This window comes from Littorina saxatilis, linkage group LG13 (genome assembly GCF_037325665.1).
Source record: "Littorina saxatilis isolate snail1 linkage group LG13, US_GU_Lsax_2.0, whole genome shotgun sequence".
Classification (NCBI taxonomy): Eukaryota; Metazoa; Mollusca; class Gastropoda; order Littorinimorpha; family Littorinidae; genus Littorina; species Littorina saxatilis.
In genome coordinates this window covers 38,173,939-38,198,695 of record NC_090257.1, presented here as the reverse complement: position 1 = coordinate 38,198,695, position 24,757 = coordinate 38,173,939, and the positions used below count along the sequence as shown (strand labels likewise).

Sequence of the window (24,757 nt, the reverse complement as noted above, 5' to 3'; positions counted from 1 at the left end):
ATCGGGGGTCTTAAAATAGGGGGGTTCAACTGTAATACATCACATGTAATTAGAAACAGCAGTGACTAGATTGGACTTAAAAAAATAAAAAATAAATAAGCAGTAACTTTTACAGAGTGCGGGTGTCACAATATAAAGTTTGGACACAGAGCAGATATAGAGGTTACAACACGAGTGTTTTTTGAGTCACTTGAGAAAAAGTGACTCTATGTAATCGGTCAGTGTTAGTCTGTCCGGCCGGCCGGACGTAGACACCACCTTAACGTTGGACTTTTCTCGGAAACTATCAAAGCGATCGGGCTCATATTTTGTTTAGTCGTGACCTCCAATGACCTCTACACTTTAACGATGGTTTCGTTGACCTTTGACCTTTTTCAAGGTCACAGGTCAGCGTCAAAGGAAAAATTAGACATTTTATATCTTTGACAAAGTTCATCGGATGTGATTGAAACTTTGTAGGATTATTCTTTACATCAAAGTATTTACATCTGTAGCCTTTTACGAACGTTATCAGAAAAACAAGGGAGATAACTAGCCTTTTCTGTTCGGCAACACACAACTTAACGTTGGGCTTTTCTCGGAAACTATAAAAGTGACCGGGCTCAAATTTTATGTGAACGTGACTCATTGTGTTGTGAATAGCAATTTCTTCCTGTCCATCTGATGCCTCATATAATATTCAGAACTGCGAAAGTGACTCGATCGAGCGTTTGCTCTTCTTGTTTTATATGGCTTGTATTTCAGTCAAGACCCAGCGGATGAATATCAAGGGACTCACGAGCCTCTGGCAAGTGAGTCCCTTTGATATTCCCGCTGGGTCTTGACTGAAATACAAGCCATATATACAAAATCACGAGTGTTGTAAACTGTATATCCCATGAAGATCCAAAAGACAACGTGTGACGGAAACATCAAGCTTTAGTTGTCTGTTCAGATGAGGCACCTCTGCACATACATTATTCTAAAGGCACGTCTGTTGATCTATGTCAATTCGGTGCATAATGGTGGCTTGGTTGTCCCCGTCAGCTGAAAGCCTCTTACACGGATTTGACTGAATACCTAGTGGTTACACACACATCTCCTGAGATCTTGGACACCTTCATCGTCTATGAGGGCCTACTGCACCACAGAAGAGCTAGAAAAACTCGCAAATTGCATCGAACAGCTTGTCCAGAGAACAGTCGTAGTCGATGATGTACCGATAAGAACGTGTGTACCAGGTACACGGTAACTTCACATGAGCATAACATTGCTTCTCGAACGGACTGGGTTTTTAACGATTGCCAGTTTGACTTCTGTTTTAGTTGAGAGCACGAGCACACACACTCAAACACATACGGCTTGTCATGTTGATCACAAGAGAGAAACAGAACTGCGAATAGAAGGAAACATAACAGATTACGTCCCCATAATATGACGCGATGGATAACAGACTTCATGAAATCTATGACGCTGTGATGATAGTCTCGGCAAGACGAGACCAAAACTAAGCTATAGCACTGAACGACTCTCGCGCATGTTCTCAAAAGCGTGGTGACCCCTTGCACATCCGGTCTTACAGGTACATTTGCTTTTGGAATGTCAAGGACGACAAAAAGTAGAGCCAGCTATGATGTATTTCGTGCACCCTTATTTATCCACTATTTTATGTGTTAGAAGAATGCAATAGTTACATCATGGATTTGACAAGAGTACAATGGAAATACAAGAAATATACCTAGAGTACATTTACAGAGACAAAGAAGGGAGGTCATGGGATATATTAACAGCTATTGTGTTTTCAGCGTAGCAATAGGGCCCGATATTTAGACGAGACAAGTATAATGCCGACGAGTCGAAGACGAGTTGCATTTATACTTGTTCGAGTCTAAATATCGGACCCTATTGCTACGATGAAAACACAATAGCGTTTATATAGCTATTCTGACATCTGTGTTAAAATCATGTTTTTGTCAGCAACAAGTACCAGAATGGTCCATGTCGTTGACTGCAGACGACGGTTCCCTTTCCGCATGAAGCCACGGAAATAACCGAACATTGAAAAACCCACGGACATGTATTACGGAGAAAACTCGAGATAACCGGATGTTTAGCATTACACAGACCTGTTTACCCTCCCGGATTGTCCGGAATTATTACGGATTTGGGGTCTAAATTCCGGTATTACGGAATACCACCGAAAATTCCGGAAATTCCGGTCGAGAGAACCTTTTTCGTGCGTGAAAATTCGAAGTCGAAATTGTGGTAGTCACCAGGACTGTGATTTCAAGGCTGACCGAAACAGCCTTTTCTGCGCATGTGCACAGCAAGGTATTTGTCGGATTCCGCGGATTTGAGATCGACATTGGTCCGAAGGGTAATATAGGGCCGATCTCTTTGGGGACGAAATGCCAACCAAAAAAGCGAAAGTTGTACAGAAATATCGGCAAAACTATTAAGTCAAGTGGCGGTGTCTGGTGAAGTTTAAGAAGAGCGAACCACATTCATTTTGGTGATCAACTTGAGATCAGTGCAACAACAAAGCTAGTCAGAACTTTACGAGTCACGTCGCGGCACGTGTCCCGAGGTGAGACGCAGTATTAGTTTTAACAAAATGCAGTACACAAATGAACATGGAAACAAACAAAAACACGAAATTATGTTTGCCAAAACATGAGCCTGCTTCGAATCGAGTTTATTTGACCTAGGTCTCTACTTCCACAGAATCTCTCAGACCTGCGAACCGATCTCTCACTACGGTCAGTTGCGCCAGAGACATAGATGTAGGTCTATGGTCGCGCTCATCATGCCGTTTCTTGGCTGTTGCCGAAATTCAAGTCTTTCTGAGTCTAAAACTGATCTCCATTAATATTTCTCCAATATAGCAAAGATCACAGTTCTTTGAATCGAAAAACTTACAACAAAATGTTTAAATGAAATAAACGAATCGGTCCTCTAAAATTAAAGGTAGCTTCTGGAGAGAGTTATTATGACTGGTTTTAATGCAGGATGTCTGATGTGACAGAATGTAAGGTGGTTTTGTTCACATGCATCTTCAAGTGACTGTAAATAGTCCAAGGGCGGAGGGGTGGGGGTGGGGGGATGTTACATTTCGGACCCCTCCCCCTTGCTGTCAAAAAAGCAAAAACACAAAACAAATATTCAGTCTGTGGGAAAAAAAACTAAAGACATTTTCTGTCTGTGAAATTGTTGTTGTCTGGAGCAGATATCAATGAAGATAAATAGCCATTATTTAATACTAACTTTAAAAGAAATAATGAGTGGCTGCTGACACCTATTTATCATGTTTAAAATCAAGGATAAGCTACAAATTGTTAATAAAATAGCTAAAATTCTTCAGCCAGACCCCCCCCCCCCACCCCTGGACCCCAGGTTGTACCCCCCCCCCCCCCTGCCCCCCCTCTAGCTCTCTTGCTCCGCCCCTGAATACTGTGGTGTTTTTTTTTTAGATAAAGTAAACTTGTCTTAGTTAACTTGCATATTATATATCAGGTGTCGTGTGTTTGTGTGTGTGTGTCATCGAGCTTCTGTGTGTGTAGTACAATACTGTTAAACATGGTTATCAATTTTGTACTTGTTTTGCATGGTAGCGCGCGAATAAACGTGTCGTTTAATCGTTTTCGAGCTGGTTTATGGTTGATAAAAAAGATTACTCAAAGATGCCTCAAATTACGGAAAAGTACCAGCTGCATTCCTGATTTTCATTTGGGGGGGTAAACAGGTCTGATTACATCAATATGCTAGGAATCATATGACGTCATGACGTATCATGCTTGCCTATGTATTTTGTATGTTCGAAAGTCTGACTTCTGTTGAGAATTCGCGTAGTGAAGACTGCGGTAAATCTGTAGATGATAAGAGAACAAGGATTGTCTCAGAAGAAACGACTAAATGTTTCAGACCGGTAGGGGCCTAACTTCATTTCAACATTGCACTATACAATGGACGTTCTATGTGACAGGAGAGTTTGCTGATTCTGTGTTAAACATTGGAGAGATCGTCTGCTAGAATCAGAGATAGGTCGCTTCAGATTGCAGCTTCTGGAAATTTGCAAGGTTTGTTGCCTGTTAAAGAACTGGATTTTACACGTAATGTATGTCATGTACAGTAAGCAACAACAAAAACACACACAAAGCAAATGGGATCGTCTGTCGACTAGTCACAGAAACAAACCTGGCGAGGTATGCGTGTACTTTATACACGTGGAAGAAACCGGAACCATGCGTCTTTGTTATTGACAATATGCTTTTGGATATTGAGTAAAATGGCCGACTTCCGCCGCATTATGCTTTGATGATCGGAATAGACCATCCAATCACAGCCCCCGAATTCCCCCACGTGTTCATCAGAATAGCTATATATATATATATAACACGCCCCTGAGGAAGGCCTGGCAACAGGTCAAAATTTGGGCTGCCACTTGAAATTCTTTGTTTGGCTTTTCTTTTCCTTGATTTTGTTATATATGTATAGGTTACAACACGAGTGGTTTTTTATATGGCTTGTATTTCAGTCAAGACCCAGCGGATGAATATCATCGGGAGACACGAGCCTTTGGCGAGTGGCTCTCGATTGATATTCCCGCTGGGTCTTGACTGAAATACAAGCCATATAAAAAACCACGAGTGTTGTAATCTGTATATCCCATTCTACCATCAAACACAAAGTGTAGACTACTAGCGGCACTGTTGCGATCTGTGGAGTGTGAAACAGTGTTTTCAGCGAGACTTGGCCTTTTTGCAACCTTAAACTAAGTGACCGTCGCTGAAAAAATAAAACGAATGAGTGCATCTATAAGTACGCGGTAACACTACTTTCAGACCGTTTAAAAGCTTTAAGTAAAGGTTCATAAGTTGCAAGAAAGTAATGAAGTCGTATAGAAATCCATTTAGTTGAAGCGCACAATTCTTTTGCGTTTCAGGTCGGCGGAACGGGGAAACCGGTTTGGCCCCCATTTGGCTTACTCGACTCGATTCAGAATCGATTCCACGTTGTTTTTTTCGAACGCATTATTATACAATTAGTCTTATTGACAGAGAAGCAAATTTTAGGGAACACATATGTAGATTTAACCATTTGCTCCCTATTTGAAATGCATCTACATGTTTTGCGAGTGTGTTTGCATGAACCTAAACTGGTGTGGGTGCGAGGAAAACAGGACCCAAGTCTGTCACCGCCGCTTGATTGCATTTTGAAAGAATATGACTGGATTACGGAAAAATACACACATGTTAAGTTCTTAGATACCTTCATCGCCAATGTGGACTTACTGCAGAGCCAGGCAAAAGAGTAGACTTGCTCGCAAAACACGTGAAACAGCTGATGATAGCGAAGCCCAACCGTGCCAGGTAAGGACGGTCTGACAGATTCTCAAAAGTCGTCTGCTAACGAAGCAAGGGGAGGGTACTCGTGTTTTTGTTTTGGTTCGCTAGCATCTGGTTATCTTGTAAGTTGAATGTTCGTTTTTTCCCACCTGCATTGCTTTCATAATGAAAGAAACGTTTGCTTATTGCATCTCATACATCAGATCAGTTCTGAGATTCATTTTTGCGTGCAACTGATATGGTTTTCTGAGCCGTGCAATACGATTTTGGAACTTCATACAAATGTGTCACATTGTTCGGCGCGAGGTCAAAGGTCGGGAGCAAAGTAGTTCTTCGCCCAAATCGGAATCTGCACTATCATATATTTTTTTGAGTCCATGATGTATTTATTGAGCTATAAAAATACAACATATATACCCATACTGAAGTAACAGAGACAAAGAAGGGAGGTCATGGGATATATATAGATATATCCCATGACCTCCCTTCTTTGTCTCTGTTACTTCAGTATGGGTATATATGTTGTATTTTTATAGCTCAATAAATACATCATGGACTCAAAAAAATATATGATAGTGCAGATTCCGATTTGGGCAAAGGACTACTTTCCTCCCGACCTTTGACCTCGCGCCGAACAATGTGACACATTTGTATGAAGTTCTAAAATCGTATTGCACGGCTCAGAAAACCATATCAGTTGCACGCAAAAATGAATCTCAGAACTGATCTGATGTATGAGATGCAATAAGCAAAAGTTTCTTTCATTATGAAAGCAATGCAGGTCGAAAAAAACGAACATTCAACTTACAAGATAACCAGATGCTAGCGAACCAAAACAAAAACACGAGTACCCTCCCCTTGCATCGTTAGCAGACGACTTTTGAGAATCTGTCGGTAGTGTGTTTTGCCGGTGTGCGCCTTCAGCTATCAAACATCGGCTGTTTCACGTGTTTTGCGAGCAAGTCTACTCTTTTGCCTGGCTCTGCAGTAAGTCCACATATTTTTCCGTAATCCAGTCATATTCCTTCAAAATGCAATCAATCGGCGGTGACAGACGTGTCGGTCGCGTTTTCCTCTCACCCATACCAGTTTAAGTTCATCCATGCAAACACACTCGCAAAACAGTTTATCACGTAGATACATTTCAAATAGGGAGCAAATGGTTAAATCTAAACCTACATATTTGTTCCCTAAGATTTGCTTCTCTGTCAATAAGCCTAATTACACACGTTCGAGAAAAACAACGTGGAATCAATTCTGAATCGAGTAAGCCAAATGGGTCCCAAACCCGTTTCGCCCGTTCTGCCGACCTGAAACGCAAAACAAAAGAATTGTGCGCTTCAACTAAATTAATTTCTATTCGACTTCATTACTTTCTTGCAACTTATGAACCTTTACTTAAAGCTTTTAAATGGTCTGAAAGTAGTGTTACCGCGTACTTATCGATGCACTCATTCGTTTTATTTTTTCAGCGACGGTCACTTAGTTTAAGGTTGCAAAAGGGCTAAGTCTCGCTGGCAACAGTTTTACCCTGCACAGATCGCAACAGTGCCGCTAGTAGTCTACACTTTGTGTTTGATGGTAGAATGGGATATACAGATTACAACACTCGTGGTTTTTTATATGGCTTGTATTTCAGTCAAGACCCAGCGGGAATATCAATCGAGAGACACTCGCCAGAGGCTCGTGTCTCCCGATGATATTCATCCGCTGGGTCTTGACTGAAATACAAGCCATATAAAAAACCACTCGTGTTGTAACCTATACATATATATATATATATATATATATATATATACAGTTGAGTGTACAGTGGTGCCTGCAAAGACAGAAAACCCTGGGGATGTGTCTGTGAAACATATTATTGCAGGACTGGCAATATATTATGGTAATTTGTTAAGATCACAAACTTCACACAAGGTGTCTTTTCTTAGGGTGCGTTTTCTCTTTGAAAGGGCCTAACATGGAAAACATGAGATTAGAAATCACCATAAGCTTGAGCTTGTTGTTGATCCTTAAACATGTATGCATATTTATACATTATCCATACATTGTTCAGACCTGTTTACCAGTACGATTTGGGCGTATTTTGTACGCCAAATTATTATCGGTACGACAATACGCGACGCACTCACAAAATACGGCTAAGGAAAAGTCTAGAATACGTTTTCCGGTGTTGGTGTGCTGATTACGGGATGGTACAACTGATACCGGTTTTGGTCTAAGGGAGATAACCCTGACAGCGAGTCTTCAGCTGTGGAAACCTCGTTTAGTTGTTGGCACGTGCGATCGTCTGGACAATCGTGGCAAAATTAAGCGGAAAAATTTGCCAGTTTCGGATAACTGTATCAAGTCTAAACAGCAGAAGCAGCAGATTTTCTTGGAGAAATATAAGAAAGACCCAGGAATTGTGGTGTCGACTGTGAGAAAAAGTCATGCACACTGCAAGTATTGTAAATCAGATTTCTCCGTTGCCCATGCTGGGAAATATGACATCGAACGACACTGCAGTTCCAAAACTGCCAAGGAATTATGAAGTTCATTCCCGCAAAGCAAATCCTGCCAGAAGAAAAGGCTGTAGTCCGTGCTGAAGCAATGTTTTCTGAGATGATTGTAAAAATGAACTTGCCACTGTCAACCGCAGATGTTATTTCACGAACTTTATCTTTTCATTATCAATCTGTTTGGAAGACATTGGTTATAATGCTACAAACTGACAGGTAAATAAAATTGTTTTATCCCTGTTGTATTGGAAAGAGTTAAATTCTGAAGGTGTTCACAAGACATGCTATTCTTACACAAACACGTTTGCACCCACGCGTACATTTTCCCTACTCCATATGGCTTTGCTTGCAAAGTACACCAACTTTTTGAAAAATACACTCAACTTTTTGTGTTTCTCGGGTTTAGGGTAAACAGGTCTGATTGTTGAATAAACACTGTTTACACCAAGTTGTTGGACCTTGAACAGTGTTTGATTTGGAGAGAAACAATTGCTACATGTATGATCACCAGGTTTAATTTGTCTTACATACTCTTTTCTTTTGTGTGCAGGAGAAGCTGGCAAAACATCTCGACATTCTTGTTCAAAATGGTGAGTTGTGCTTTTTAGATGAGCCTGTTTGTGTGATAGAGAGAAGAAAAAAAAAGAGAAAGAGGGGGGGGGAAAGAGAGAGAAACTCAGAAAGGGAGGGGGAGGGAGACAAAGAGAGAGCGAGAAAGAGAGGGAGAGAGAGAGAAAGAGAGAGCAAGCGCGCAAGCAAGCAGAGGTTGAGGTGTATCTTATTTGTGCCCCCATTCGATTGTTTTCAAACAAAAAGATCTGTGCTTTAATTCACACATAAAAATCTGAGACGGAGACAGACAGACACTTTCTCACTCTCTCACTCACTCGGACACGCACGCACGCAAGCACGCTCGCTCGCTCACTCACTCACTCACTCACTCACTCACTCACTCACTCACTCACTCACTCACTCACTCACTCACTCACTCACTCACTCACTCACACACACACACACACACACACACACACACACACACACACACACACACACACACACACACACACACACACACACACACACACACACACACACACACACACACACACACACACACACACACATCTCCTCAAATAAGTTAAGAACAAAAAAGTCATATTGGTGGAAAATTGTTTTGTTTCAGGGTTGATGACGGAGAAAGCCAAGGTGAAGATGATGGCAACAATCAATCGTCTGGACAGGAACGTCGATTCTGACATTGGCTCAGACTTTGATTTCGAGTCCGAATCAGAGTTTGAAACTGGCGACGAAGACAAGGAAGAAACTGGTAAAGGTATTGTTTTGTGTTTTACTTGTCTTCAAGTTTCTTTGTTTGTTTGTTTGTGCGTTAGTTGGATGTTTGTTTAATTGTTCGTTGGCTCAAGTGGTTTGTGTGAAATTGTATCTGCCTTTCTTTTCATGCAAAGAACTACTTTTGACTGAAAATCATAGAAGGAAGAAGTAGCGTTAACTGCTGGAGTTTTCAGAGCAGCTTTGGGCATCCTAGACAATCAATCTTTGGAATGTGGAATTATCATTCTAGTGACTTTCACATTGGACTGTGAATAAGGATTGTACTGATCCATTTTGACACATGCAGTCAAATGATTCTGAGCCCTTTTTTGGTGGTAAATCTGCTGACATAATTATACGGTAGGTCTTTTTTGCTGTTAGAATATGCACACTATGAAGGCGAATAAGTATGTCCCTAATTCACCCCTTCCACCCATTCTTGCCTCCACCACCCCTTACACACACACACACACACACACACACACACACACACACACACACACACACACACACACACACACACACACACACACACACACACACACACACTCACACACACACACAACTCACACACAGATCTCCTCCACACTCCCTACTTTTCCGAAGTTAATTTGTTGGTAAATAAAAAAGCAAGTAACTTTAAAAAAAATTATGTTTTGCAGAAAAAGAAAAGACGACAACACCAGCCATTCCAAAACCAGCAGTATTCCACACCGCACAAAGCAAGGATAAACCAGAATCACCACCCACTCCAGCACCCTCATTCACACCCACAGCAGTGGCAGCTCCCACCCACACTCACACCAAGGAAACCCATCATGTGAAGTCTCCGGTCAAGCCAAAGTCACGAGGGTCACCCAGGAAAGAAGGGGTCCAGGTCAAAAAGAAGGACGGCGTGAACGACATGGTGAAGAAACTGGACGAGATGCTGGGATTTTTCCCCTACGCCCACTCCCCTCTGCCTCCTTCTCCTGCACCGGTAAGGCTGGCAATCAAGAAAATAACGTCGTCCTGGAAATTTGGTGTAACTCATTTTAGGCAGCTGTTCACCAGAAGGCTAAATCTGATTAAATTACATATCTTACCCAACTCACATATAGCAATTAACTCTAGTTCAGTGCTGGTAACGCTGTACGCATCCCCTTGGTAACAAGGGAAGCCCCTCTAAAAAAAGAGTGACCAATACCCATAAGGCCATATTAATACATACTTCCGACTTCCGTATGCGCGCGCATACGCCGCCATATGCATCATTCCATACTCAGCGAGCAGTGGGACTGGTCGTGTTTTTGTACGCTCTGGCTGTGTTCAGCCATCTGTCACTTCGTCTACGGACTTGGTCACTTACCTCTTGGTATCTTCTTGCTTGTCTTATCGTCTCTTCATGTTGAGGTGAGATCTTTCTGTTTTTTGCTTGTGTTTGTGGGCGTTTTTGACCTTAAATTGAACTTGTGAAATTTTCTTGTTTACAAAATTTTTCGTGAGTTGTTTTTGGTCATGGCGGTTAACGCCAAGAAGCGGCAGTTGTCTATACGAGTAACTGCTGGTTCTCCGCCGACAAAGTAAACATCTGGGAAAGCATAGGCTTCCGGACAGGCTTGTGTTTCGGTTCATGTACTGTCTTTGCAAGAATATCGATGTTTTGGTCGTCATGCCTCCTACTCCGTTTTTGACGGCTAAACCTTTAGACAAGGTTTCTCCTGTGGATAAGCCCGTTTAGGCTTCCTTGGTTTATGTGTTTCCCGGTCGTGCGTCTGCGGACGTGGCGACATTGTTGCTCTCTTTAAGTTCACAGGTTTCTTCCTTGGTGGGGGAGATCGCTTCCACGCGGGCGGAGATGCGTTCGCTTCCGGTGTGACGGGGGTTTCGTCTCTTGCCAACGTTCGCCTGCGCCGTCTGCTACTGTGTCTCAGGCTGATGTTCATGCGGAATGGGATGATGGGACCACGCCTTCGCTTGTGGCCTGGTTCCGGTTCCCGGTGGTTCACACCAGTTTAAAGGTATGTTTTCTACCCAAGTACCCGGGTTCTCCGGGGAAAGGGTAGAGCGTCTCCAAGAGAAAGTAACTCCGGGCTCTGGCTTTGTGGGTGAAAGTTCCGAAGCTGAGGCTGGCTCTGACTGCATTGGCAGCAGGTCGGTGGCGGTTAGGAACCTTGGAGAGCGAACGGAAGATTTGCGCAACCACCCGCTTCTTTAGAATGTGGTAAGGGTGTGCGTCTTCCGCTTCCGCCCGGGGGGCAGGAAGAGAACAGTATAGCTGGCTCTTTCTTTGACTATGGGAGTCAAGCAGGGGGTCAGCTTCCGGAGGGCACGGGAGTGCCAGTCGGCTGTTCAGAAGACGGTGCTTCCGCAGAGGTGGTTGCACTGAATTCAAATTGCCGTTTAGGCTGTCAAGTGCAGTGGCACTGGGGGCTTAAGCGGCTTCAAGGTACAATAGGATCTTCTGGTGCATGTTTAGGCATCCGGTTGGTTCTGATATTTGCCAATCCGTGGCCGATTTTGCTAACGCTTTTGCGGCTGTGGCTTCCGGTTTCAGGATGGTTTAGCCTTCTGCCGTTAACACTGTGGTGTTGGTAGTTGGCGCTCATCAGTCTTCGGCTTTCGGTTCCGTTGTTGCGGTTCCTCTGCTGTTACTCAGGCTAAATCCACTTCCTTTTCCAGGCTTTCAGCTGGTATGAGGCAGGTGGATGGAATATCCTTTCGGAGTTCCGGCTTTTGGGAAATTTGTTCCAAACCTTTCCCTTTTGGCAAGTGTTGCTTTTTCGGGATTGGTTCCGGCTCTCATCCTTTTGTAGATGGTTAGTATACCACTGTACAGGATGATGAGGATTTGGAAGACTAAGCTTCTGGGGCAGATGGAGACGCCTCTTTGTTGACTTTCAGCGAAGCTGCCATCTTTGTTTACATGGATGGCAGAGGTTACTACGCGCTTTTTCCCTGTAGGGTTAGCGGTAGCATTGTCATCTGCCTTTTCTCCTCCATCTTTTTTGGCGTGTCTTGCTCCTTCTTAGGATCAATTTGCGAACTCAATCGATGCTTTTGCCCCATCTCTGCCTTTGTTGGCCTCTCAGGGGAAAGCTCATACTTCAGCTTTGCCGCGTTTTGCGCATTTTCAGCTGACCTGAGCCTTTTAAGGGAATCTTAGAACGTTATGTTCTTGGATTCTCTGTTGGGGTCGTTTGGGCTTGTGAAAGTTGTTTTTTCACAATTGAGGCTCCTTTGTTACCACTTCCTTTGTGGGCAACGCTCGGCTTAGCTCCTGCGGTGGCGGGGCTTTAGCTTGCGTCATCTGCTCAAGCAGCGCGTCACGCGCTGATCGCTATCCGTAGGCTTCGGTTTACTCCAAGCTTAAGAACGTAGTTTTTTCGTTTGCTTTTTCTACGGAACCGCCACCGGGTTCCCCGGAATTGGCGAACATCCGTCTGGATGTTAATAGCAAGGAGTGACTGTCTCTCTGTCAGAACAAGGATCTCCTGGCTATGTTTCATTATGGCGCACTCCTTTACATTTACCGCTTTTTAACAAATCTTGTTTCTGCGCTCTCTCGTGCGCGGTTACGTCCTATCTGGTTATGTTTGTGTTCCGTCAGGACGCGGATACGAAGGATGTAGCTTTGCTTTTAGCCTGGGTGTAGGTCTCTTTCAAAAAGGTTTGTTCTTTTGGCGAGACTTTATCTCTTCTTTTCTTGAAGGTTCCTCTTTGTGGGTTCGCTTCTATGCACAGGGATTCTTCTCTATCTTAAAAGCTCACTGCAGAAGGAAAGCGCACGGCAGGCCTTGGCTTTTTATTGTTTTCAAATAAAGGCTTCAGGCTCGCCGTTCTCGACTTTATCTTTTGTCTCCTTACCCTCGCGTTCGTGGCAGGGTTCTGTGTCTAATATCCACCTTTCTTCCCCCTGAGGCAAGTTAGCGGTGGGTGTTGGTAGGCACACAAGAGCACGCTTTCTTTCACACTTGTGGCAGTTATGTCAACTGGAAGTTAGTTCTCGGCATCACTCTTCTTTCGCCTTTGTGTTTAACACAGCGGCTGGGGGGGATTAGGTTTCCCTCTTTGTGGGGGGAGACAAGGGTGCCTCCCTTTTGGTTCTCTCTCATGGTTCGTTTGGTATTTCAGAGCTTCAGGGTTCTGATCTTTTTTCTAAGTCATACGTTTGTTGAGCCGTTTTTGGATCTATTGGAGATTGTGCAAGCGGCCCTTGATAGTAGTCCTTTACTCCAGGTGTAACTGGGAGTGCAGGGCTGGAACACTTTAGATGTCTAAGGCTTCTCAGCTTTGATAGGACCCTTTGTGGTCTGTTGGGCGTTAAGCAATAGAACAAAGGGTTGGAACATGTGTTGTTTCAAGCAGACAACTCCACAGGGGGCTTTTCTCATCAAGGAAAGGGGGTCTCTCACTCCCTATCGCTTCCTCACGGAACATGAGAGGTTTTGGTGGTTTTACCATCACGAGATCTTTTTAGCAGCGAAGTACCTTCATGAGAGTCTCTATGACTGGGCGGACTCTCTAAGTCTGTCGGCCAAATGGCCACTTGGAGCAGACTCTCTTTGACCACGTGTTTTTGTTCCTTCGGGGGAATGGGAGAAATTTCTAATAATGAGTTTTTGCCTTTTGGTACTATCGCCTTTTGCTTATCTTCGTCGCCCGACTGCCGGGCATGGAGATTTTTACTCTTGTTTTACTTTGAGCGGCCTGCCGGTCGCACAGTTTGGGCCCGTTCTTTTTGGGTTGCCAGACCTCGTTAGGTTGGCAAGAGGGCTCCGGTTTTGCTCACACTCGTTTCTCACGGGTGTCTACTGTAGGATTTTTTTGAGTTGCTCGGGCTCTTCTGCCCGTCAACTCTGGACTGGTACTTGTCTTGTTGTCTGGCTTGGAACAGATGGCTTACGCTTTTACGGATAGAACTCCTCTTCTCTCGGTACAATGAAGGTGGCGAGCCACCTATTTTGGCTTTCCGTTCTTTTTCTCCCACGTCTTTGTTTAAGACATTATGTGATATCAGTTTTACTGAGACAGCTCGGTGCTAATTTTTCTCTTGGTGGCTTTATAACCAGCAAGTTTAAGAGGGCCTACTTTAGGCTTGCTGAAAGCTGATCTTCAGTCCTTTCTTGGACTTTGCTCCTAGTTTTAGGGTTTTTGTGATTGGATTCTTTGACTCTTTTACTTAACTAGCCTTGCTGATCAACACGGAAATCGGCCATGCTTACTCGGGTAGCTTCTGTGAGAAGTGGGAGTAAGTGTTTTTTCTGCTAATTTTGCTATAGACAGATTTTCGGAGAAAGACTGATCTATGGCACTTAGGTTTCTTTTGGGTTTTCTGGCATATAAGCGGAATCTGGAGTTACCAACTTTGATTCACCGTTCAAATCTTAATCACTATTTTGGCTCCCCTAGAGCCATATTTTTAGCCTTTTGGTCTGTTCGAGTTTTGAAGATTTTTTCTGACTTGCACGGATTGCTTGAGATCATTAAATCTAAGGGCTCTTGTTCTTATCTTTCTGCTTCGTCGCCCTTTAACCTTGAACGGTTATATACGACGTTAAACACTGATTAATTTATATAAGGAAGAAAGAATGTCTTTCAACTTTGGTAGGGGTAATGACTGGTTGAGGTCAACCTTGCCTAGATGGACTGCCACAGTGTTCAGGTATGCCTTCAAGTGGTGGCAGTAGACAGGGGGGGGGGGGGGGGGGGGGGCAGTCAGTCAGTCCTCCCCCTTCGAACAGCACGGACTCTATATTCCTTTCTTGAGCATTTTTATGGCTCTTGGAGATTCTGATGTACATTTTTGTACGGTTTTAGCCCTCCACAGTTTTCCGTTAAGGACTCTGCACACTAGATCGGAATCTCAGGAACTTCTTTTTATCTCACTCGTTATGGTGCGCTTTAAAGACATCTCGAGAGTAGTGTTAGCCAATTGGGTCTCCACCATAGTTAGACAAGTTTATGTATGGTGGCAGAGTCAGGCAGGGGATGTCAGGGCAGTTTTGCCCTTTACTACAGCTAGGCCTCACGGGGCAAGAAATTGGGCTTCTACTCTAGCTGTTCTTCGATTTGGTCTCCTGGCAGAACTGTGTTCTTGAGTCGGCTTGCTGGCTTTATGGAAAGGTTTTTCATTGGTGTTTATCTCAGAGATGCCTATGCATTGAGATAGGATGTGTTTCTGGGTTACCTGCTCTGTTAGCGGCAGGACAGATTCTCAATTCCTGATTGGGTTAAGTGCCCTCCACCTATAGTAGCAATCTGCTATATGTGAGTTGGGTAAGATATGTAATTTAATTAAAAATTTTAGTAATAAATTTTCATTTGATTAATATACTTACCCAACTCACATCGTTTATTCCCTCCCGCCTCCCCGCTGTGGGGGGTGGATTTCTAAAAAAGGGGAGTGAGTTGGGCTTCGTTTGGAATGATGCATATGGCGGCGTATGCGCGCGCATACGGAAGTCGGAAGTATGTATTAATATGGCCTTATGGGTATTGGTCACTCTTTTTTTAGAGGGGCTTCCCTTGTTACCAAGGGGATGCGTACAGCGTTACCAGCACTGAACTAGAGTTAATTGCTATATGTGAGTTGGGTAAGTATATTAATCAAATGAAAATTTATTACTAAAATTTTTAATTGTACCCGGTAAGGATAGAAAGATAGGGCGCAGTGGCGTGGTGGTAAGACGTCGGCCTCCTAATTGGGAGGTCGTGAGTTCGAATCCCGGTCGCTGCCGCCTGGTGGGTTAAGAGTGGAGATTTTTCCGATCTCCCAGGTCAACTTATGTGCAGACCTGCTAGTGACTTAACCCCCTTCGTGTGTACATGCAAGCACAAGACCAAGTGCGCATGGAAAAGATCCTGTAATCCATGTCAGAGTTTGGTGGGTTATAGAAACACGAAAATACCCAGCATGCCTCCCCCAAAATCGGCGTATGCTGCCTGAATGGCGGGGTAAAAACGGCCATACACGTAAAAAAACCACTCGTGCTAAAAACATGAGTGAACGTGGGAGTCTAAGCCCATGAACGAAGAAGAAGAAGAAGAAGATAGAAAGATAAAAGAATGTTTGATTATGTATTGGCAATCGTATTTCAGAGAATATTTCTCATGGAGAACCGCCGATGGATTGGGTTTTCAGTATAGCCAAAAATGTTTGCTCCCACCCATGAGAATGATTTACTTATCAAAATTGCAAAGAATGTAGTTACGCCAAAATTCCAGGACGAGAACGATAAGAAGTGACTACATATTTGAATAAAGAGATAAATGAGTAAAGAAAGCAAAACAAATAGGTAGAATTTGAATACATATATGAATTATTAGTATTTAAGTTGATTAATAATCATGTTAAATGTTAAAATACATAAAAATAGATAGAAAAAGTAATAAAAACAAACAAACAACAACAGTTATATATGTGACCCTCCACCACGAAATGAGTCGCATGTCACCTCGCGCGGTTCTGCGCTAGGCTTGATATAAATCCGGAGAGTGTATGGTAACAGCGTGAGGGTCACCTTAGTCACAGGCTTATAACTCAAACAGTTTTTGCTCTTTTCTAAAACGGTTTTCACCACTGGATAGAGCATAAAAAACTCTTTAGGAAAATGTAAAAATATGAAAATCATGCAAAGGTGACATGCGACTCATTCCGCGGTGGAGGGTCACATTTATAAAGAAAATAATGGAAGAAGAATCCGTGCAAGAAAAATTTGATCAAATCGAAGCTTAACTTGCCCAGTGTTGATTCACAGAGAAATACCATAAAAAATGATCACCTTCACAACATAGTGTAGTGAGGTAGCAGATAGTTTATTTCTGATTCATATAAGGCATGATCAAGGTGAGTCGTATCAGCATTTGCTCCTCTTGTGTTGTTTGATTGTAGACTAACTTCTGTTTCTGGTTTCAGCCATCCAGCCGAGATGCAGAAATGGATGAGACTTTAGCGTCCTTGGACTTAGATGACGATTACTTCCCAATGTCTCCTGTAGACCATGACAGCGATGCTGAAGCCGACAACACCCCCCACGAGTCTCCAACAAAAGGGCACAGTGATATTGTCAAGGACATGACTGAGAATAGCACCCCTGTGATAAAAACCAAAGACAACTCTGTGTTTATGCAGAGCGATGCACAGGTTAGCTCCCCTTTGATCCAGAAGGGAGACAATCAACATTCTGTGCAGAATACAGCGCAAAATCAAACCCCTTTGGTTCAGAAGAAAGACAACAAACATTCTGTGCAGGATACAGTGCAGAGTAACTCCCCTTTGCTTCAAAAGAAAGTCGACCAACATTCTGTGCAGGATACAGTGCAGAGCAGCTCCCCTTCGTTTAATAAGAAAGACAACCTAGAATCTGTCCAGAATACAGTGCGGAGTAAATCACCTTTGCTTCGAAAGAAAAACAACTCAGAATCTGTGCAGGATAGAGTGCAGAGCAGCTCCCCTTCGCTTGATAAGAAAGACAACCTGGACTCTGTGCAGGATACAGTGCAGAGTAGCTCCCCTTCACTTCAGAAGAAAGATGAGACGCAACCTTTGCAGCACACAGCTCAGAATAACCACCCTTTGGCTCAGAAGAATTACAACCCACAATCTGTGCAGGACATGATTAAGGGTAGCTCCCCAATAACCGAGAAGAAAGACAATGTTGACTACATGCCCAGTGTTACAGTATCCAGTGAGCCTTCAGTAAACGAGTCTGCACAGCCCAACAGCAGTGCAAAGAGCACTTCTTCTTCATCAGCAGCAGATAAATCAGAAACCAGGATACCTGCAATGCAGCAAAGTTCTAACTCTGTTTCTGTAAATGAAGAAGTTCCTCAGACCAATGCAGCTTTGAAGACTGCAGTTCTACCTCTAGAAGACTTCAGCCTGAGCTTATTTGGACTTGATGACATTGTGGAAACCACTGCTGGGTCTGTGGAGACGATGACACTTAAAGCAGAATCGCCTGTGAAGGCGGTGTCTGAAGCGGAGAAAGAAGTGCTGAGAGAGATCGCCCCTAGGAGGGTGACAAGGAGGACATACTCGAAACTCTGCTCTGTGGAAGACACCGGTAGGGACAGAGAATCACGGCAAGTGTCTCCAGCAAAGAAGAACATCCTGGAGAGGGGAACAGGCGAGGAGAAGGTTGGACATGCTGTTGAGGAACCTGAGCTTTCACGTGTGTCACCACCAGCACAGGTGGAGCACAAGCCACCAGGAAGTTCTCTGCAGAAATTGCAATCACCTTCTGCACCTCAACAATCTCTGTTGCTCCCTGACAGTTCCCCATCAGCATCAGAGGTGGTAGAGAAGTTGACAGAGTGTTCTCAGCAGAAAATACTGTCTCACTCGACGCATCAGCAGTCCTTGTCACTTCCTCTCAGGTCCCCATCAGCAGCGGAGAAAGGAATCGGTAAAACGTCTGTAGCTGTTGACAAGTCACATATCACTCCACCATCACAGGGACTGCCAGAACTCTTGTCGGCAGGCGGTGATGCTTGTAACTCTCTTTTGTTCTCAGTGCAGATCGCTGCCAAACCGGTGACTTCAGTAGATGCTGCTGGTGACGCAACAGTGAAAGCTCCAGGAGATTCTATATCCCATGATGTGACCGGCAGTGTGGGTTTCAAAGCAGGAGATTCCATACAGACAGGGGACTCGTGTGAGGAGCATTCCAAAAATACAGCGGTAAATGAAAGAGTGACTTCAGTAGGTGCTGCTGGTGATGCAACATTAAAAGCTCCAGGAGATTCTGTATCTCTGGATGTGACCGGCAAAGCCAGAGATTCCTTACAGTTACAGACAGGGGCAGGGGATTCATGTAAGGAGCATTCCAAAACGATAGCAGTTGATGAAAAAAGCGAGGTGACGGCGTTGAAAGATGTGCGTTTGATAGAAGAGTGGGAATCTGACGCTCAGAGTGATATACAGGTGGGAGATTGCGCAAGTGCGAATGTGCCCCAAATAGTTGCAGACAGTGTTGATGAAGAAAGGGAGAAGACTGTGCCAGTCCAATGCGGTGAAGTATTATCGCCACCTTTGACTCGAACATACCCCAGAAGAACTAGACGAACTTCAACCAGACTGCTGTCACTGTCAGAATCGCCACAGAACTCGCAAAACCCCTCTTCATCCCAGCCTGACTTAAAATCCGATCAGACGGAAGAAACATCACCGGATGGGGTTTGCATGAAAAGGACAGGCATTGATAGATTGACAGTGAAGTCCATCCCTTCTCGAACACGCAGAGTCACTCGTGGTATGTCTGGTCAAAGCAGCTCAGAGTTTGAGACTCCTGTGACTGGTGTTTCCAAAGAAGGAACAGTTCAATCCTGTGATACTGATACATCCTCACCTGCTGTGATTTCAAAATCAGATGTGATGGCGAATCAGTTAGTTGCAGTTCCAACTTCAAAAGACTGCAGTAGTGTGGATTCAGAAAAGACACAGAAAGTAATCTCAACAGAGGCAAGTTTCTCACAATCTGTAGACTCCAATATGAAAAGTGATAAAAATGAATCGCACTCACAGACAACGGCAGCATCAAAGTTAGAACCGCCTCGTATGGTTACTCGCAGGACGACGTCTAGAACAGAAACTTCAGACTCTGAAAAAGACTTGAGTCTTAGCCTTATGAAGAGTAGCAAAACTCCTCTCTGTTCCTCCCCTGTGCCTTCCTTGACAGCACAAACTGTGTCTTGTGCAAAGAAACAGAAGGGTAACTTTGGCCTAGGTGACAGTCCTGTCAAAGAACAGGTCAAAACTGTTGACAGCCTGTTGGATGAGTTTCTCTATTCTCCCAGTGATGGTACGTCTGAAGAGCAACCAGCAAGAACCAGGTCTCGAAAAGCCAGTGAAAAAGAAAACAGCGAGCCCGCTCAGAAAGCTGCTTCTCCAATCAAACGTCACTTGGTTTTTGGAGACAATGGGAGTGCCTTATCAGTGTCCAGCGAAACGAAGACCACTGTTTCATTTGATGGGAAAGCAGCTTTCTCAAACTCTGCAGAGGTGAATGTTGTTGAGAACGGTGATAGAGGTGATTGTGGTGTGCAGAGTAACCTTGACCTTAATGGCTTGCAAGGTGACCTTGACCTCAGCAGTGAAGACAGTGAACAGGAAGATGCTGACGATAAAATCGAAGTTCACCACCAACGTTCTGTTAACCAGGCTGCAGACAAGGCAAAGAAGGATCTGGTTGTTGTGAAAGATAAGAGAGCCGAGTATCGGCCACCAAACAGCACTAGCAAAACAGTGGTTCCACTATCAGCTGCATCCAACGGAGTTTCAAAAAGGTTAAAAACAAGTGATGAGAACAAAGTAAAAAGTTGTCCACAAGTCAAACCGTCACGAAACATTCCCAAAGGACCTCAGAAGGGGAAGCTAAGTCACCCTCCAAAAGTGAAAGAAACAGAACCACCCCCAGTCCCAGCAAAAAGTGATGCTCTCTCAACATCCTCTTCTGCAAGTTCTTCAGAAGCAGATGATACCAGTGATCTTTCCTTCTCTGACACGTCTCTCTCGCCACAGAAAACCCTGGCAATGGGCCGCGGAAGAGGGCGTGGCAGAGGTCGAGGAAAGGGGTCTTCACAAGGCAGAGGTCGAAGACGGTGTGCAGTCAAACGACGTGAACAGCTTGACCTTTTCAAGGTCGAGAAACGGAACAGTCAGTCATTCCAAACTTCTAAGGGTTCGAGTGGACAAAAACGTAAGTCTGCGTTAGCCTCAAATGCTGATTCTGTGCAGCCTTCAAATGGCCTTGATGAGTCCTCGTGTGATAGTTTCAAGGCAAAATCCACACAGCAGGAAAAGAGAACACCTGCTTTGGGTAAAAGTCAAGACATTCAGCTTCCTGGAAATCTTGATAATGATTCTTCTAGAGACACTTCTCCTGTGGTATCACCCAGGAAGAAGAAAACTGTCCCAACAATCTCGGATTCTGAGTCCAGTGATTCTGAAGTCGTTGCAAGCAGGGCATCTTCCAAGGCCAAGAATTTAAGAAACAAAAAGAGTACATCCCTGAGAAGCAAGAAAACTCCAGCAATTGTTGAAACAGATTCCAGTGATTCTGAGACTGAGGATGCATCAGTGACCCTGGGAGAATCGGTTAAAAGTAGCGGAAAGACTGTGGTTTCTGAGCAGAGAACAGGCAAGGAAAAAATACGCCGGCCAAGCAAGAAGACGCCAGCTTTCATAAAATCCGATTCTAGTGATACAAAGACAAAGGGTGCTTCAGTATCAAAGAAAGAATTATTGAAGCATGTTGAAAAGATGGTGTTGCCAACACAGAGAACAGCTAGCACAAAACCACAAAAGCAGAGCAAAAAAACTGCAGCTGTTGTAGAATCAGATTCTAGTCATTCAAAGACAGAGAGTGAAGATGCTTCTGTGATAAAGAAGGATTTAGGAAATGGTGCTAGAAAGGCGGTTTCACTGGCACACACAAATGAAGCCACACGTCACCAGGTAATTGGTGCTAGTCATCAAACGGGTATAGAGTCAAAATGTCAGGCATCTCAACCCCCTGATAAACCGAAAACGACCGTACCTGATGATTTGGAGTTGGACTCAAATGATACGCAAGACTATGAGTATGAACCCGCAAGCACTTCTGAAAATCTCAAAGTTACTGGAGATAAGTTTGATGCAGACAAAGTATTGCCATCAGTGCATGACAAATCGGAACACAATCAAATCCCTGGTGCTAAAAGTAAAAGAACGCATTCAACTTCATCATGTGGTTTCGATGTGGAGAATGCCTCTGTTTGCTCAACATCTGAGACTAATATGGATACACTGGATCAGATTGTCAATCCCGTTGCAGAAAGTACATATGCAGATTCTCTGGACACGTCAGCTCATGGTTCTGTGTCTACGAAAACCAGTTGTGTGACAATCGTAGATCCTCTCGCAGAGACACCAATGACATCCGTTGAGAGGCAGAATGTGGATATCGGAAGCCAGACTTTACTGGCAGAGACACCAATGACATCCGTTGAGAGGCAGAATGTGGATATCGGAAGCCAGACTTTACTGACAGAGACACCAAAAGACGACGCTCACCCTCAGCCAGGTGTGGCCTCCGAGGACCCTACAGAAGCAATGTTTGTGGCAGTGGGAACGTACCACTATGAGAATCATCAGTACTACAGGCAGGCTTCTGATCCCTCTACAAAAGAGTCTGATTGTTTGCTAATGGAGGCAACACGTGAGGAGAACGTGCTTGGTGAGCAGATACTTGAAAACGTTTTTGAGGGACTTCTCAAGCAAAACTCAACTGATGTCAAACTTAGCAAGCAAAAATCAACTGATGTCATGACAGTCGAGAAAAATTCTGATTCTCCCCTGTCAAAATATGACTGTGATGGTGGACAATCTCATGGGCTTGTGAAAAATGATTTGGGAAGCGGGAATACAGTTGCAGTCAATGTAGTAAACAACACAACCGAGTCTGTCATCAAAGCTGAAACAATCAGTCAAAACAGCAGTCACAGTGACACTGTGGATTCTCCCACAATTACTGAGTGTGAACAGCAGAAACCTGAACCAGCTTCAACTCTCTCAGAACCCGCCTCCGAACAGTCGAAAGATGACGCCAGTTCTTTAGAAACAGACATAAAGCACTTGAGAGACGCTCCCAGCATTTCGGTACCTGACTGCCAGCAGCTCAAACCATGCATGGACCTCTGCCTTAGCGAGATCGAAGCGGACTGCAAGCGTGACGACTCTCCCATCCACCCGGACCTGATCCGACCTGAAGCAAGGTTTTTGAATCTCGACAGAAGCTCACAGTCATCTTCATCACAGTCGTCGGTGGCCGGTGAAGATAAGTCACAGACAGTTTTGAGAAGGTCTTCTGTTTGTGGCGGTGAGCGTCCCCAGGTTATTCACAGCCCTGGCAATAAGATCGCTTTCAGAGAACAGACCAGAAGTTGCACTGTGGAAGATTCTGCAAAGAAAGGACTTGAAACTGCAATTCATTCAGGATTAAAACCTCAGCCGTCTTCGCAGGAATCCAACCAGGAGCATGAGCCTTGTCATACACAGAAGATGAGTGGCAGTGATGTTAAGAAAATGAGTGGTAGTGATGTTAAGAAAATGAGTGGTAGTGATGTTAAGAAAATGAGTGGTAGTCGCAAAGCAGCAGATACGCAAGGAGCACTAGGTCATACTCACTTTTCAGTGAAAAACACAAACAGCAGCAGCAGGGATTATCTAGTGTTGCCAAACATTAAAACATCATTTGTCAGTGCTTCTGTGACAGCCCACACAGAAAGACCACAGCCAGCAACAGGGCATTTAGCACCGGAAGCTGCATCTCCTGTTCAACAGATTTTGCCCGGAATGACCTCAGTTACAGTGCTTCAAGTTCAAGAGTGTGAATCAAAACCAGAAAAGCCCAACGATACTTCAGGAGTGACCAAAAAGACAGAAACTAGTACTGATAAAAATGACAGTGTCCCTTCTCCAGGCAAGGTGGGAACAGAAACAATAGGTTTATTTGTCCCAGAAACAGCTGAAGCAGAAATGTCACTTGAAAATGTTGAAGAAACCGATTTGCAGGGTTCTATGCAAGTAACGAAAACATCTGCTTCTGAAAACACAGTGAGGGTTGTAAAAGATGTTCCAGTTTCTATCTCGGCAGTAGAAAACATTGCTTCTGCATCATCTTCTCATGTACAACCTAAGGTTACAGAGAACTCAGGAGGCAAACAAATTAACAGCCATTTCGTTCAGCTGGCTGAAGTGTTGTCTATTTGCAACAAATGCATCAACAATCGTCAGTTGCTCTCCCCTCTCCCACCCTCGCCAGTGAAGCGCAAGAGAAGGAAGCTAGATCCTGACACCCCAACCCTCCATTCTCTCCCCCCTCCCGCTCCCCCCGCAGCAGGCACAAGGAAGAGAAAGAAACAGAAGAAGCGACAACGGAAAGAGAGCCAAGCCTTGGGGAGTGAACCTTTGAAAGAGAGCCGAGCCTTGGAGAGCCAAGAGAGTGAATCCTTGAAAGAAAGCCCAGCCTTTGAGAGCGAATCCTTCAAAGAAAGCCAACTCTCAGAGAGCCAATTCTTGTCTGACATAGCAAAAAAAGCAGCCCAGTATGCAGCAAAGCAGAATGCCGGCAAGTCACCACAGGCATTAGCAGTGTCGGAGAAAACAGCAACTTGTCAAATTTCATCATCATCTGCATCAGCTGCACACAAGACACAAGCTAACAGACGCAGTACAGTCTTCTCTGCCAATGGTGGTTTGATGCGGACTGCGAGCACAGGTCGACAGAGTTCAGTACAAGGCACTGGTGTGAATTCGTCGACAGCGGACCACCAAGCAGGCGGATCACTGCCGTTGAATCCTGTAGAAAAAGCCAAGAGAGAGATGCTGAAGAGGCGGCAAGCAGTGGCTGGGTAAGTTGCTTTGTCTGGTGTTTTGTATTATGTCTACCGTTGGGGGTTACTGTGAATCGTGACCTTTGATATTCCTTCTTCAGGTTGGCTCTGCTTAATGACAAAAACTTCTCTTTTTTAAAAAAATCGGTTACTGGTTGCCTATGATACAGCAAATTGTTAAGGGCCAGTCTGTTTTTGTAACCTACCCAATAGCACTGATATGTTATTGAAATATTTCTT

General features: G+C 44.2%; 1 protein-coding gene across 1 annotated transcript in view; it reads left to right on the top strand.

The window, feature by feature from the left end:
- Positions 1–9,785: 9,785 nt before the first annotated feature.
- Positions 9,786–24,757, top strand: part of LOC138945679 (streptococcal hemagglutinin-like) — a 33,533-nt gene continuing 18,561 nt past the window's right edge. Inside the window, exons 1-2 of the mRNA XM_070317165.1 lie at positions 9,786–10,139; positions 17,058–24,535. Of these exons, the coding sequence (XP_070173266.1) occupies positions 10,065–10,139; positions 17,058–24,535 (7,553 nt within the window). The 5' untranslated portion in view covers positions 9,786–10,064. The remainder of the gene's footprint in view (positions 10,140–17,057; positions 24,536–24,757) is intronic.